At 51.1% G+C, this 16,119-nt stretch overlaps 1 protein-coding gene across 2 annotated transcripts in view; it reads right to left on the bottom strand.

Annotated features, from left to right (window-relative positions):
- Window positions 1-9,307, bottom strand: part of Nav2 (neuron navigator 2) — a 329,324-nt gene extending 320,017 nt beyond the window's left edge. For both annotated transcript variants that reach the window (XM_051174388.1, XM_051174387.1), the window contains exon 1: window positions 8,663-9,307. In XM_051174388.1, the coding sequence (XP_051030345.1) occupies window positions 8,663-8,920 (258 nt within the window). In that variant the 5' untranslated portion in view covers window positions 8,921-9,307. The remainder of the gene's footprint in view (window positions 1-8,662) is intronic.
- Between the last annotated feature and the right edge of the window lie 6,812 nt (window positions 9,308-16,119).

Consider the following 16,119-nt stretch of genomic DNA (forward strand, 5'->3'; position numbering starts at 1 on the left):
CCAAGCACCTCTGTTGCCTCCAGAATGTCCTGTGTGGCATCTGCTCCCCCAGGACCCAGGCAAGGAGCTATCAGTGGACTTACTTGCCATTGTTTCTCTGTCAACTTTCTCCCTTTAGTCTTATTTATCTATCTTGTTTATTTGTTTTGGTCTTTTAAGGCATTGGCTATTACAGAGATACCAGGGCTACTGTCGTAAAGGAGGATGGATCGACAGGAGGCTGGAGAGATGGCTCCGTGGTTAAGAGAGCTAGCTGGCCTTGAAGAGGACTCAGGTTTGGTTCCCAGCGCCCACTGGCAGCTTATAACCATCCGTATCTCCAGTTCCAGGGGACCTGGCGCCCTCTTCTGGCCTCTATGGGCATTGCACGCACATGGTGCACAGACGTACAAGGAAGCAAAACACCCACACACATAAAATAAAAATGAATAAATCATAGTAGTAATAATAACACTCGTTGTTGTTGTTGTTATTATTAATCATTATTATACTGGTCTGCACTGGGCATTGTAGCATACACCTGCAGTCTCTGCATCCAGAAAAAAAGAGGCAGGAGGATCTTGGGTTTGAAGTCCACTTAGGTTATTTAACAAGACTGAATCTCAAAACCAACAAGTAAACCAAAACCACTCCATAATGAGAGCTTACTTGGTTGCTTCCTCATGCAGGAACAGTTTCAAGTGAACCCTGTCTTCCCTTCTGTCCCGCACACGCTCTGACACTTCTTGCCAATGGCCACGCTGAAGGTCCCTGTGACCTCACAGGACATGGAGCTCTACACATCCAGAGGGACTCAACTCATACTGTTAATCAACTAACATGTATTTAACGTTGAAGGGGTATTTTCAGATTCGGGGTAGGGAGGGAGGATTAAGACGATGCACTCTCTTGGTCAGTGTTCTGTTGCTGTGAAAAAGACACCACCACGGCCACAACGACTCTCACAAAGGAAAGTGTGTATTGGGAGCCGGATTACAGTTCCAGAGGTGTAGTCCATTACCGTCATGGTGGGCCGGCAGACATGACGCTGCAGAAGGAGCTGGGGGCTCTACATCTGGATGGGCAGGCAGCTTCTGAAACCTCAGAGCAGCCCCCTGGGACACAAGCCCACACCCACTCATTCAGACCACCACCTGTCCCAAGCCAAAGGGAACTGAAGAGCAACCTGAGGAGGTTCCACCTTAGCAAGGCCTGTTGAGAACCCCCCCACCCCATTCCCATGCCCGTGGACTTCCACGCTTGCGGTTTAAGGAACTTGACTTTGGAGATTAACAGAGGGATTTAAAATCTGGGTATACTGTTTACCAGCTGCACAGCATGGCATGGGGGTGGAACCTTCCTGAGCTGAGATGCTAAAATTAGTACCTTATCCCGCAGACGTGGCCCTGTTGATACCTGACAGTGGGTCATCAAAAGGGGTGGTTAGTGCAGGTAACTTCCTCTCCATGGGCTAAGTGAGGTAACTGGAGAGAGAAGCTCCTAGAAGGCCGTCAGCGGGGGTCAACAGAGCTAACTAAAAGGAACCAGAGCTCCTGGCCCCCAGAGTGGCCGCTCTGGTGGAAACAGCTCCCCACTCATGGGATGTGGTGGGGTGACATCCGTGACACGTGTCTAGGCTGCGTATCAGGGCAGTCTAGAGGCTGTGCTCATCAGGGTCAATGCCTTCAGTCACTTTCTTATTCAGGGGGGTAGGTGTTGTCTGCAAGGGGGTTATGTGTTCATGTACTGCTTGTGTGTGTGTGAGCACCTGTGTGGAGTACTGCCTTTCCCCAATCGCTCTCTGTCTTACTTTTGGAGACGGGTCTCTTACTGAGACTGGAGCTTGCTGATTTGCCTAAAACCGACTGGCCAGCAAGCTCCGTGGATGTTCCCATGCCCACTCCCAACCCCTACTCCAAGAGGCCCTGTGCCTGACTCTTTTAATTTTTAATTTAATTAAGTCCAGTCAATGATGGGAGATGTCATTCTGTAAATATGTTTCTCTTATTGGTTAATGAATAAAGCACTGTTGGCCAATAGGAAAGGAAGGTAGGCGGGACTAGGAGACAAGGAGGAGAGAGGAAGTAGTAGGGAGGAGATTCAAGATGGAGGACGACAGAGAGTAGAACACCAGCCCCTCTCTCCAGTAAGATAAGACCACGTGGAAGTACTTAGTTTAATAGAAATGGGTTAATCATTAAGACAGAGCCAGCCAATAAGAAACATTAGAAACAGGCCATCAGCTTTATATCTAATACAGTGTCTCTGTGTGTGTTATTTGGGGCTGGTGTGGCAGAGGGACCAGACCGGCAAGCGATAAAACATACTCATAACAAGTCAAGGCCAGCCAGCGTTTTTACCCACTCAGCCATGGCCTCAGCCCTCTCATAACATTATCCATACCCTGTCACACTGTTGTGGGAGCTGAGTTCCCAAACCCACACAGAATCCTGTAGAGGAGGGATTGTTTCTTACCCTCCCTTTTCTACCAGTAATAGAGGGACAGAGGGGGTAGGGTGACCCCAAATTTGCCAATACCTTATATGGTGCGTGCCCAATAGTATTGAGAGTTCACATGGGAGGAGGGCAAACCACTGTGAAGTTGTGGGGTCTTTGTCTACAAAACACAAGGGAAGGTTTGTTTGCCTTGGGAAAGGGGCGAGAAGTCATGAGTCATTGTAAGGCTTTACAGGGGTGACTCAGGGCTCCTGCAAAATCTGCGAGTCACTTGCTATTGTCCAACCATAGACAGGAGCACAAAAGCCTGACCGAGTTTTTTTTGTTTTTTCTAAGTCACATGGTCCATTATGCCCAATATGTTCTATGAACACACTGTCCATCCCTTCGAACAATGTGATCACAAGACAGAGTGGCCATTGAAAATCAGGCCTGTGGCTATTGGTAAAACACCATTGGGCAGCTGGCCATCAGGCCTTGGGGCACCTTACTGACCAAACTGGTCATGAGGCTGAATTCCCACTACATCTGTGGCATTTATGAGGAAAAGCCCCCCCCTTCTGCCCCCAGAACCATAAGCAGCCGTCAGGAAGCCTAGGCAATGATCCTGTGACCCGCTGAGTTCTGACCCGAGCTGGGCCATCAGACTGGGCAGCTCTATTCCACCACCTCAGCAGTGGCAGCTAAGAAGGGCACACAGAGGGGACTTTCTGTCAGTTTAGTTTGGGCCAGAACCCTCGGTCGGGTTAGCCTTTTAGGGACGGTATGCCTGTGACTAAAATGTGAAAGTTTCAGTGAACAACTTTGGATGCGGTTTCTTCAGACAAAATTGTTCTGAGTCTGCCCATGTCCGACTGCCATTCAGTGGTCCTTGGTGGGGCAGACCATTTGTTTGACCCTGTGGTCAGCTATGCAGGCCGACGAGCTTAGGGTGAGGCACACTTTGATGCTTTGGTATTGGTTGTCAAAATAGACAGTTCTACACATTCCTTGCCTAACACAGGCCAGACCCTGCACGCAGCATGCTACCTGTGACAGCTTATTGAATCCTCACAGCCTACTGTAAGACCCCCGCACACCGCATCCTACCTCCGGCATCTCTTTGATGTCCTCAAGCCTGCCATAAGCATCACCATTTCTATTTCACAGATTCAAAATATAAAGCCTGGATTTCAATCCAGATCTGCCTGCCAGCGAAGTCAGAGTCATTGTGCAGACCTGCTTCCAACGGACAATCATCTTGACCTTAATGTCCTCACGTGAAACATGCCCAGTCTCTTGTGTCCCCGATTAAGTGATAAAGGTATAAGGAGTGGCAGAGATGACCTGGCAGCTAGCAAAAGGACCCTCTCCCAGAGGCAAGACTGAATTAAGGAATGAGAATTTCTGACCTGCAGCCAAAATCTTGCTGGGTGGTTTGGCTTTGAAGACCGGCTTCAGGGTTCACCGAGGTCCCAGTGAGACACCCTCATGAGGCTGCAGGCCTTGTGTCGTATTACGTAAATAAAAGGGAGACGGTGCCTCAAATCTTGGTCAAGGAGAGAGTGTGAGAAGCGAAATGTAAACGCAGTCATTATCAAAGCTAAAGTTTGGGCTCTAACTCCGCCTGCCTCCTCTTTGATGTATGTGTGTGATTACATGTGCTCAGTGCTTGAAGCTTTTCCATGTGTAGAGAGCTGTGTATGTGTGCATCGATGTAGGCGTGTTTATACGGGTATGTTTACACACTGAATGATCGCCCAAATAGGCCCCCCGATTCTACCTTTAAAGTGTCTCTAGAGAATTAACCCAGGGAATAGGAAATAATATGGGAACAGTAAACATTCTTGCGTGTCGGCAGATAACCACAATATGAGTTCCCTTCCAAGAACTGAGAACGAGAAGAAAGGGGATAACACAATGGCAGAAAAAAAAAAAGGCACTAATGCAATCCATAGTCAACTCTGATGACAGAGGCAAAGATTCCAGTCAAATCATAGCTGGGCAAAGCTGCAACAGGTTCTAAGTTCGGATCTGGGCTCTTCCCAGGGGCCTCGCCCATCCCATGCTTTCTTCTTAAACGTCTAAAAACGCCCACACAGGATTTCAATCGCGTCTAATTATTATTATTTTTTTTAAGAAGTTGCAGGGCTGAACACTGGCTCCTAAAAACAGGAAATATCAAAGTATTGTGTGAATCGTCTCTTCCTCTTGCAACCGCTTCTTAAAAAAACTAGGCTAACCTCATCCTCAGATAGCCCAAGAATGCTCCTTTATCTGACGCTTGGCCACAGGCTTGCACACTAACGCAGAGCATGTGTCTCCACAATGATTACTTACACATGGTCATAGTTCACAGCGCATGCGTGAGAGACCCACAGCTATTATAAATGGTCCCTCTCGGGGAGGGCCCAGGTAGCGCAGTAGCGGAAAGGGGGCTCAGGAGGCTGAGGGTGAACTGCAGGGGCTCCAGGAGAACAGTCAGGGGTTGGCAACAGCCGGCTGGCCTCTAACAGCTATCTGCTGGCAACGGGGTCGTGCGTGGGGCGGGGAAGATGAGTGAAAACTCACTAAGTAAATGGAATTACTGGCTAAGAAGGTAGAAATGGAGCTGGGTGTGATGGCGCGCGCCTTTAGTCCCAGCACTTGGGAGGCAGGGGCAGGTGGATCTCTGCCAGTTCAAGGCCAGCCTGGTCTACAGAGTGAGTGAGAGACCCGGTAAGGAAGAAAAGGAAACAGGAATGGTTTGTGTCCTATAACGACCGTATCAAACACTCTGAAACCCAGGCTAACGACAGTCATTGTTGCTTCCCAAGAGCCAGGCTCTGTAGGAGGTACCATCTTCCCCGTCTCTTGCTACTGGCCTTATATGCAGTTACCGTCCACTAGAAGCCAGCACCAGCATCCCTACTGCGACTGCTGAGCCCTGCTCTTCCTCGCACCCTGACCGGAAGTGGAGAGCACCAATCTAGAACAGGCAGAGGAGCATCCACCTGGGCTCGGGCACCACGGCAGGGCAGCTCGTCCTCCACTCCCTTGTTCTCACTGGCCTCTTCTCTCCTCCCCACTGGGCACTCCTGTACACCCCTGGGGCCCAGCCCTCTTCCTGCCTGCCTTCCCTGTGAGCCCCCACGGTCTTCTCCAGCCTTTGAGATACTAGTCTTCCGGCCGGCCTTAAATACATCTCCTCAGCCTTATTGCATCTCTAGCTCTCCCGGTGTGGCCCTCTGCTGGATGCAGAAGCCATGCCGTCTAGCTGGGATATATCACTCCCAAGGCCAGACCTTATTTGTCCTCAGCTCTGCCACAGCAGGGTCGGCGATGGAGGGCAGGCATGTCACTGGACCAGCACCTGAGCTGGGATTCCCGTTCTGCCACACTGGACAACGTGGGATCAGTGGTGACATCTGCGGTCTGATAACTCAAGGTCTATAATTGAGCAGCAACTGCTGTGGCTCTCCCTGTCCAGCAACACAGTTAAGGGGTTTGAGCTCTAATGCTGCTGCTCCCAGGGCCATTTAACCTTGATTTATCGTGTGTAAAATGGGGGATGATTATCCTTATCGATTCAGATTGTTAAGAGATTAAAAGGAGTTTTTGTTTTGTTTTGTTTTATTCAGAACATCTGGAACAATTCCTGGCTCCTAGGAAGTTAAGGCAAGGGTGCCTTCTTTACTTTCTTGTTATCTTAGGACATGGCCAAAGCATCACACCTATTCTAAGTGTTCCTGTGAAGACCAGTGAGGTCCTGTAGAAGGGGCCTGACACACATCAGGCATTCCACAGGGTCACTGCACTCTCCTATCCTCCCACAGAGCCTGGAACTCTGCCAGGCAGAGCCAGAGGCCTGTAAACACTTGTGAACAGTTTGGCACCTTCAAGAGCCCTGTCTTTTCTCACTTAGAGGATACATAACTATTCTTAATACTCACAATTCCTGCAGCTGCTTGTGCCCATTTTTACAGACAAAAACACTGAGGCCCAGGGGAGTAGTTAAAGGACTAGGCTACTCAGCCAGCATGTCAGACCCTGATCGGCTGTTAGTCACTACAGCCCAGCCAGCCTCCTGCCAAAAATCCCCCAACCAGCCGCTCCAAGATATCATTTGCCACTGAGTTCATCATTTCCTGAGTGTCTTCTAATGATAAACATTAAGTTTGGGACCAGGAAATTACCAGGTGCCAAGTCAGCCAAGGTCCTCAAGCCATAATCGAGGGACTTTTCTGGAAGGTGGGTGTGCACTGTCTGTCACCACGGGGATACTGTGTTCAAAGACGGCGACACCCTTTTGCCAAAGCCCCTTTGATGTCAGGGTAGGGCTGCAAATGCCTGCTGCAGAGAACAGCCCCTAGGGGACCCAGGGGCTGGCAGGGGAGGCCAGCTGGGAAAGCAGGACTGTGCATTGGAAGGTGGCCAGTTTCCTGAGCCATCATCCATCCAGATCACCCTCGTGACACACAGTGAGAGAGGCACAGTGAACTCGGGGTGGTGGGCACAGCGTGTCCTCCCCCCCCCCCCATAGCACCAAGTTCACCCTTCGTGCAGAAGTCCAGGAGTGATTGTCTTTTCTAATGGTGGACCACCTTCCCAGAGCCTGCCCACTGCAATCCTCTGCCGATGTTTGTTCTGTGAAGGGCCAAATGGGCACTAGCAGGCAGCAGTCTGGCTGTGAGTGAGCCAACATCTGCCTTCCCGTCCATTCCTAGGGTCCCTCCTCATCAGGCTCCAGGGCAATGTGTCACATTCTCAGTCACTGTTCCGAAATCCCAGCCACCCCACCCCCACAGATGAAGGAGGCACCCCAGCGCCCACCCTCACTTTAGAGCTCTCTGGACAAGTCCTGTAGCCGGAGGGAAAAAGAGCAGAGCACACAGCCTAGCGGAGCCAGGGCCCAGGAGCACTGGAGGAAATCTTGCCTCCCTCCCACACACCATCAGTCAGAGCTGTCAGCTTCCAAAAATGTTTAGCAAGTGTGGCATCAAGAGGGACATGCTGATGCGCCGGGTGTGGGAGCGCGTGTGGGGAGGGCCCACTCTGAGTCCCAACAGTCTGTCTCCAACTAGATCCTAGCTTCCTCCACCACCGGGAAGCAAGGACCGTGTTGAGCGTTAATCACTGATCAGAGAAAGCTACAGAAGGTAGTCTCTGCGAGCCGAGAAGTAGGTGCTCAAAAGGCTGGCTCCTCTCCCAAACCAACCCCAAACCGCCTCCCTCTCTGGCTTCCCGCAGCCTCTCCTCTCCTGCCTGGGACAGTCACAATCTGTCAGGTCGGCCTGTCCCTAAAAGTCCCTGCTGACTGGCAACCAAGAAAATACAGCATGCCCCTGCTCCCTCCTGCCAGAAGAGGAGGAAGGCAGAAGTCCAACAGAAACGGATTGGCCCTTGCGGATTTCCTTAAAAGAGATTGCATGGCCAGGGCCTATCACCCAGCCCGGTGGGGGTGGGGCAGGGGCGGGGGCGGGGTGGGGGTGGGGTGCCTGCTCTGCCCGGAAAGGTAGAAATCACCATTTCTCTTGCAGGCATTCACTCACCCACACCATCATCTCCCTAATCACCAGAGCCACCAACACTGGCAGCATAGTCTACCCAGGAAGGAGGGGCTTAGCTCGGGCAGCCATTCTGAGACAGCCGAACCACCCCTATGGCAAGAGCAAGATGCGCCAGCAAGCACCTGGTCAGAATCCCTTCTCCCCCCCTAAAGATGGGGCAGGGACAGGAGCAAGCTTCTTCAAGCCAGGGAGTGGGCAGGTTCCGGGCAACCACCCAGCATCCCGGGTCCCGGATCTCACAGCCCGGCCAGTGGTATCCAATCCAAAGAGGCACCAGACCTTTCTTTCGCAGGGTTACAACCCGAGGCACTGGCATAGACACACATCACAGTAGCAGATACTGTCCCCTCGGGGTCAAGTACTCAGCATTCAGGCCTTAGCAAGGCCAATGTCAGCATGCGCCTTTTGAGACCAGCTCCACACCTGCTCCAACCCCAAAGAAACCGCAGGCTACCAGCACCCCTCAGCTTTGCGGAGCTCCTTGGGGGAACGAACCTCTGGCACCCACGAACCTGGCCACACCCACTGACGAGTGTATCCTTCCAATCTGCCAGCTAAAAGACTATGCTTCATCTCCCCAAGTACATTATAGTAGCCTCTCCTCCAGGCAGCCGTGTCCCTCCCCAATGAAGAACACATCACCACCAAGAGTGTCCCCTCCACCCTCCTCCCCCACCCCGGCACACACCACCGCTCACCTGAGTATCGAACCCGTTCTCCAGAGAGCTGCTTTTCCGCAACGGGAGCCCCTCCCCTGTGGGCTCCTGCAGCCCCTGCGATTTCAGGGGGATCTGGCTAGTGTAGGCCGTCTTGCTCACCTCCACCTTGTTTCCCAACTTAAGGTAGCAGGGCTGGGGACCAGTCCGGGCCGGGGGCACGTGCAGGATGGGCGCGGCGCTGTGCACCGGTTTGGGCAGTCCCGACTTCATTTTGGAGGCTACCAGGATGGCCGGCATCTTCTCCCGGGGCTTCGGCTTTCCCAGCACGTCCCTGGCAGCGGCTGCGGAGGCGACCGCTAAAGGCAGCGCGGGCAGCCGAGCAGGCGCCGGGCCTCGGCCCGCGAGGCGCCCACCAACAGTGGAGAGAAAAAAAAAAAAATGAAAAATGAAAAACAAAATCCCCGAGGCGGGGAGCTGGGAAAATCCTGCGCGCGCGCCTGCGGGGTGGCGGCGGGCTGGTCACTGCCCTCAGCAGGTCCCACCTGCGCCGATGTCGCAGCGGGCGGCCTGTTCAGAAGAAGCCCAGGGACGGCCGCCTCTGGCAATTCTTCTCCTGGGGAACCGAGGCGTGGACGCCCATATTAACTTGTCACCGCGTCTCCGAAGTGAGCCGGCTCCTTGGGAAAGGACCTAGGCTAGGGACGCACACGTCGCGCTCCGGAGGCTGCGGGCGTGAGCCGTGGCGCAAGCGAGCGGCGGGCGGCGAAACGGAGGGCGCGCGGAGCACAGGAGGTCTCAACCGCGAGGCGGCTGTCGCCCTGCAAGCGCGCCGCAGTGTCACCGGCGCCGAAGCGGACGCGGGCGATCCGCCTTAGAAAGAGCCTGTCTGGGCGTGACAGCCGATCACCGCCGTTCCTGAGCCCCTGGAAGGCGCAGCGCCTGAGCGGATCTGTCCATGCTCCGTGTGCTCGAGAGGAGCACTGCGGTGGCGGCAGAGCGCGGGCAGCAGGGCGCGCGGCTGGCCGGGCTGACTGCGCTGCGCTCCGCCGAGCCGAGCCGAGCCGAGCCGAGCCGAGCCGAGCCGAGCCGAGCCGAGCCGAGCCGAGCTGAGCTGAGCTCCGGGGAAGGCAGCGCGGGCTGCAGGGCTGGACGCAGGGGAGAGGACCGGCTGCGGCGCGCGCTGACAGCCCGGGCCGGTCCCGCGCGCCCATTGGCTCGCGGCGGACCAATCCGCGGTCGCGGCTCGCACTGCAAGGGGGCGTGGCTTCAACTCCCGGGGCCGCCGCCGAAACTCTGGGGCCGCGCTTGGCCGCGAGTACAAAGCGAGCTGGTGGCCGCTCTGCGGCGCGGCCCCGGCGCGCGCCTCCCTGCGTCCCCGGGGCCGCCCGAAAACGCCGTTGGTACACAGAGTCCCGCCTTTCCCCGTCCCCGTCCCCTCCCCACCCCCCGGCCCTCGCCCCGGGCATGTGTCAGGGGAAATCGGTTTCCCTTTTTCAAAATGGCTTGGGTCATCTCAACGGTTCGCCGGTTCCGGAGGCACGCCCCAGCCTCCCTGCACCTCCATCGGGACTGACAGAGCAGGTCTCCTTGTCCCCTGCTTGAAGGACACTCCTGTCATTTCTGCTTTCCCGGCGGGTCCAGGGGCCTCCCAACAGCTTCCTCTGGGACATTCAAAGGTTGCACGTTGCACTTAAGTATTTGAAGTATTTATAGGCTGATACAATGGCCGGGGAAGCTTCGCGCCCAAGACAGCTCCTCCCGCCACCTACCACAGACTGTAATTAGAGTGGCTTGGTGACCTGGGCAGGCTGAGGCCAAACCTGCCCCGGTTTCAGCGTTTCAGATAGGCCTGCCTGGCTGGCTGGCTGCGCCTGGGATGTGCCAAGACCACAGGTTCCTCCACTAGGGAGGACCCCTCTGGAGGACCCCTTCCTCTCTGACACAGAGCCTGAGGGTCCAAGGGAAAATAGATATATGGTCCAGGCATGCTGTTTCTGGGCTGATCGTGGAAGAGGCCCATTTGGAGAATGGTATTTGTATTTGAATTCAAATTGGGAAGCTTCCCCCACCCCTACAGGCTTTCTAAAACTGCGTGTGTCTCAAGCAATCAATCAAGTGGAGGTTTGAGTAAGTTTCCCTAAGAGCATTGCCCTAGCTAAATGAGATAGTTTCTGCCATTGTGGGAGACCAGAAAAGGCTGTGTCTTTGTTATTAATGAGCCCGTCATTAATGCGCCAATATGTGCCGGTATTCCTACCCTATAGCTTGATCTTCAACATCCATAGAGTTAATTTTCAATCTTCCTAATGTAATTGACTGTATCCCTGGTGAAACTCTAGGTGCCAGCCTGTAATCCCTGCTGCTGCAGAGGCTGAGGCAGGAGGATTCCAAGTTCAGAGCAATTTAAGGAGACTGTTGTGTTCAAAAGGGTTAGAGGTTGAGCTTGGTGGTAGACATCTTGCTTGCTCAGCATATACAAATGCATTGGAAAGCACCCTGATTGTCAATTGGTATCAGTTAGTGGAACCTTTGGGAGGTAGTGGGTGCAGGACAGGGCCCCTCATGATGGGATCAATGCCCATACTAGAGGAGGAGATGGGATGAAGAGAGGTGGTTGCTTTCTGATAGTGAAATGGCAGCCTTTCCCAATCCACAGATACAGCCCTTGACAAGAATTTGATCGTGTCAGACCTCCAGCCGCTAGGCCTAGGAGAGATAGATGTTTGTCGTTTGAGCTGTCCTGTCTATATAATTTTCAATAAGACCCCAGGCCAAAGTAAAAGTCCAGTTTTAAAACTGCCCCTGAAGCGTGGAGAGGGGAGAGGGTACTCTTCCTGCCCGACTCTATTTTCTGGGACTTTTTACCCGAGCTAACACGTAGCCTGTGTTAGCTCTAAGTCTGGAATGAAATTCTGGCCTTGCCCATCTGAAATGGCCTCCTACGCTAGTGTCTTGCTTTATTTAACTTATTTATTGTTTCATATGCTGTCTTCAGAAGGAATAAATGTTTTGAAAAACCGTATTTTGACTTTCATGAGATTCTGTCAGAACTAAGCAGAATGTTATGGGCTGAAAAGCTACCCAAATTGTTACTGAATGAATGCATGGTGAGATGGACTTTCAGTAGGAATATAAAAAAAAAAAAAAATGAAAAGGGCTTATAGTACATTCCACCTGGAACACTAGTTCTCACAGCTGTATGAAGAGTTGTAGAAGACATTACCATTTGGAACCATCCCCAAATATCCTCAGAGCTCAGATGCAGTGAGTGTCCAAAGTCTGGTCCCCAGGGCAACAACAGAAAACCTGCAACTTTGACACAATCCATCTGCCCCATCCCATCCTACTGAACACTCCCAGAGGGTAAGGAGTCAGGAGCAGGCAATGTGTGTTTAAAAAAAAAAAAAATTCTTAACAAGGGTATTTTGATGCACACTAAAGCTGAGAATTCTGTGTGCATTCAGTGAACTTCTGGGGGCCCCCTAAACCTTCTTATGCATAAGAACCACAGATTCCAGTTCAGCAGGTCTCCAAGAGGCTAACATCCAGTCTTCAGTCTGTAAGGTTAAGCCACTGGCAACAGGGATGTAACAGCTCAAGGCCCAGCCTAAGTTAAGTGGCTTTTGAGACTCCTCAAGAGTCTCAGGGTGCATCCAGCTAGCAGGAGACGGCAGCACCAGGCTGCATTGGTGCCTCAGACACAGAAATGGGAGTAGTGACGGCCACAATGTATATTTACCAATTTTTTTACAAATCCCAGTTAAATCCAAATTGCCACCAAAGCCCTTCTCGGGGATTCTGAGACTGTCAAATATATGCAAAAACAAAAACAAAACAAACAAACAAACAAAAAAACCCAAAAAACAGTGCATTCTTTGCTTTGAATTAAAAGCACGTGTAGGCTAGGGTATCACTCAATAGGTAAAATGTCCTGCAAACCCAAGGACATACGTTCCCTCTTGAGGTCGTGTTTGTTTGTTTCAGTGTGTTTGTATGCACACACACACACAGACACATACATCTGCACACACATGTGCACTTGCACACTCCAAGCCACTCACAATAATATCATTTGCTAAGCAAAGGCACACTGTTCACCTTAACTGTGGGTTATCTATAAGACTGAAGTCTGATGAGGTCTCAGACAACTGAAGGTGCACATGTCAGCTCCCAAACGTCTTTCTCTGCCTCCTCGCCCCTTTGATAATTTTAGTTGCTCTTTCTTGCACAGTTTCATCCCCATCTTTTTCTTTCTTTATTTTTTTTTCTACCTAAAATATACAAAGTAGACCAGGGAGAAAAATAGCAACAGAGGCAAACAGATAATCCCAACATTTCTTTCCTATTTAAATCAGACTATGGCCAATTACAAAAGTAACCTGTAATTATGCTGCTCCAGGGTGGGTGCGATGCTAAGATGAAAAAAGGTAACTTCACATCAGTGTAGCTGAAAGAATCAGTTCCCTCATTTTAAAGGTTTGTTCATTGTTATTGCATGCAGTGCACACAAAGAAAGATACAGAACTATAACAAGCCTGGTTTTAAGGCCCACTATTTTTTTTTTTTTTTTTTTTTTTTTTTTTTTTGTCCTCTGACTCTAAACTTACAAAATTGCCCAATAGGCTGGTTTGAAATTTAGCACCACAGTGCTCAGGACCCGATGATCTTGAGTTTGGATGTCCCCTAGGGGCAAGAGCCATCTTCCAGGGAGGAAGCACCAAACTGTACCTCCCCCCACTATGATCCTCAAAATCAGCTGCTGGTGGTTAGCTAAGTGGGGATTGGGGATTGGGGCTTCGGAGGTAACCTGTAGGTGACCAGCCCCATCAACCCATCCTTCATACAGTTACAGACCTCATCTGCTGACCTCCCAAGAAGACAGTCCTGTGAAGAGCCAAAAACATCTCAAACTCCAGCCTGTCAGGGAGGAAAAAAAAAAAAAAAATACAAGGAGAGTCAGCTGCCCCCTGCAGACCCTCAGTAATGAAGGGGAAAGGAAACAGCTCTGGTATATAAAGAGCAGAACATTTTGTGAGTCTATTTGGGAGTTTAAAAAGAAAAGCACAACAGTTTATTTGGGGGAAATGCTTGTTCCTAGTTTCCTAAGGCATAAGTTGTCAGTTGAGGACACATGTCCCGGGGATGGCACAAACGCTCCCTTTCAGTAGTAGGTGAGTTAAGAGCTCACCCATCCTAGACCCTGGAGACTCGAACCTTCAGAACCTTGCCTATCCCCTAGACCGCACCACCATCTATGCAAGACCAGCTGTATCTGCTTGCAAAATATCATCCCAGCTGGGCTTGTTAACAGTTGACATTCCCTCATTAAAGGGGGGGTAGGATGGAAAAGTCATTGGACCTTCCTGAGCGTTCAGCCACGCCCCCCTCCCCAGCCAGTCATCTGCAATTCTGCAGTTCTGCACGTGGTCTCTGGGATCTTGGAGAGAGGATAGAGCATAGGAGCTGGGAAGGGGAAGAAGCTCAATCTGCATAACCATGTACTGGGTGTAGATGGCCCAGTGGTGTCTTGATGCTCCTGTCCATAACCACACACCCACGTTCCCTCAGTAAGCCCAGTAACGCCACTGGTGCCCCAGGTTGAACTTTGGTGGGTTCGAACCAGTTTAGGGCATCTTAAAGGGGGTGTAGATATTGCCTAGTTCCCCCCCCCCCCAGGGAGGGAATTCTTGCAATATCCACTCTCCCTACCTCACTTCTAACCTCTTGTGTCCTTCCAGCAAGGGATCCAATTGTAAATCACACTGCATACCAAGGTATCTCTGGGTTGTTTTTGAGAGCCATAAATTGAGATTCCCCCATCTGCAGGCTGAGGCATTGTGTGAATGTGAGCTCACAGGCTTCCCTTGCAATGGCCCTGACTAAAAGTCAAACATCCAGCAAACAACTGGTCCATCATGGCCCAGTCATCAACTCAGAGAACAGACATTTTAACACTAGGTCCTAGACTCTGGGTGCATGATGGAGTGTGAACGAGACTAAGCCCTCCTCTTAGTTCCCGGGGTGCTCTGGCTGCTATCCTGCCTGAAGACTGCTTTCTCCCAAGTAAACACTTGAGAGAGCTGCCTGTCAGGGGAAATAGATACATGACAAATAGCATAACCAATGTTACAGTAGAAGCTGTATAAAGCAAACCATGATGAGTCAGGAACAAGAGAGGCTCTTCTAGCCACCAGCCGTGCCCATTATTTTTTCTGACAACAATAAAAAGGTTAACAAATGTATTTTTTTTTTTCTTTAACCAATCATGGTCTCTGATGCCTTGCTACATCTAGGAAGGTGTTGGTGTTTGTTTATTTTGCTTGCATCTTGATTCATTCTAGACATCTAGAATTCATTATTTATATAATTATCTCTGAGAATTCGTCTTGGAAATGAATGTGTTTGGCATGTCTGTGAAGGACTTTTTAGACTAGATTAGTTGAAGTGGAAAGGCCACCCTCAATGTGTGCTGAACCATTTCGTGGGATGGAGCCCTGGCCTGCTTAAGAAGGAGAAAGTGAACTGAGTACCAGCATCCCTCTCTCGACTTCCGGCCTCGCACGCAGTGTGCCCAGCTGCCCGCTCGCTCTCCCTTGCCTTTCCTGCCATGATGGACTATGCACCTTGAACTGTGAGTCCACGTAAACCTAAGTAAACTCTTCCCCTTTAAAGCTGCTTTTGTTTTTGGCCAGGCATTTTGGTCACAGCAATGAGGGAAGTAACTAGAGCTACACGGGAATGAAAACATCACCGAGAAATCCATCAGTTTGTGCAGTTAATAAATGCTACTGAAAGAGAGAGAGAGAGAGGGAGCGAGGGAGAGAGAGAGACTGCAAAGGCTTTATTCTCAAGGCACTTACAATGGGGAGTGCTGGTTCTGAAGCAATAGCTAGATAATTTTTAATTAGTGTTAAAAACCAAAGTAGTTTCTGCTACTTCCTGATTAGATTTGCTTCTAGAGAAAAGACACTCGGTCACAAGTAGCCCATGCAACCAAGGCAGCCACTGTGGCACCGCAGCTTGCAGTGGTTGGGTCTTCATAGCTTAGGAGGTCACCAGGCCCCACTCCTCCTCCACCACCGTCACACGTCCTCTCTGGTTAACTGCTGCCTTCCTGGAAGCCTGTGTGCCTACCCTCTAATGGTACCCCAGGCAGGAGCTTGGCCAGCATTGCTTCTCCTGGTCCCCAGACAGAGGCTCCTGGCTACTATGTGATCTCCAGGGGTGAGGGAGCAAGCCCAGGCAACAGGACTCAGAGACAACTCTGTAAGTTAACTCTTGGGGCGTCCGTGATGACAGCAGAGTCCGCTGGCGGGAAAAGATCTCTGCTGAATGCAACTTAAAAAAAAATGTGGGGTGTTGGGATGTACTTTTTGATTTCCCTCCTTTATCGGAAATCCCAATCTTCCTCTTGTTATTTGTATCCTATTAGCTTACTTAATGTGTGAAACAGTTTCCCGAAGTACTTAGATGTGCCTAAATTGTCTGATTTTTAT

The sequence above is a fragment of the Phodopus roborovskii genome, unplaced genomic scaffold (genome assembly GCF_943737965.1).
Source record: "Phodopus roborovskii unplaced genomic scaffold, PHOROB, whole genome shotgun sequence".
NCBI classification, from domain to species: Eukaryota; Metazoa; Chordata; class Mammalia; order Rodentia; family Cricetidae; genus Phodopus; species Phodopus roborovskii.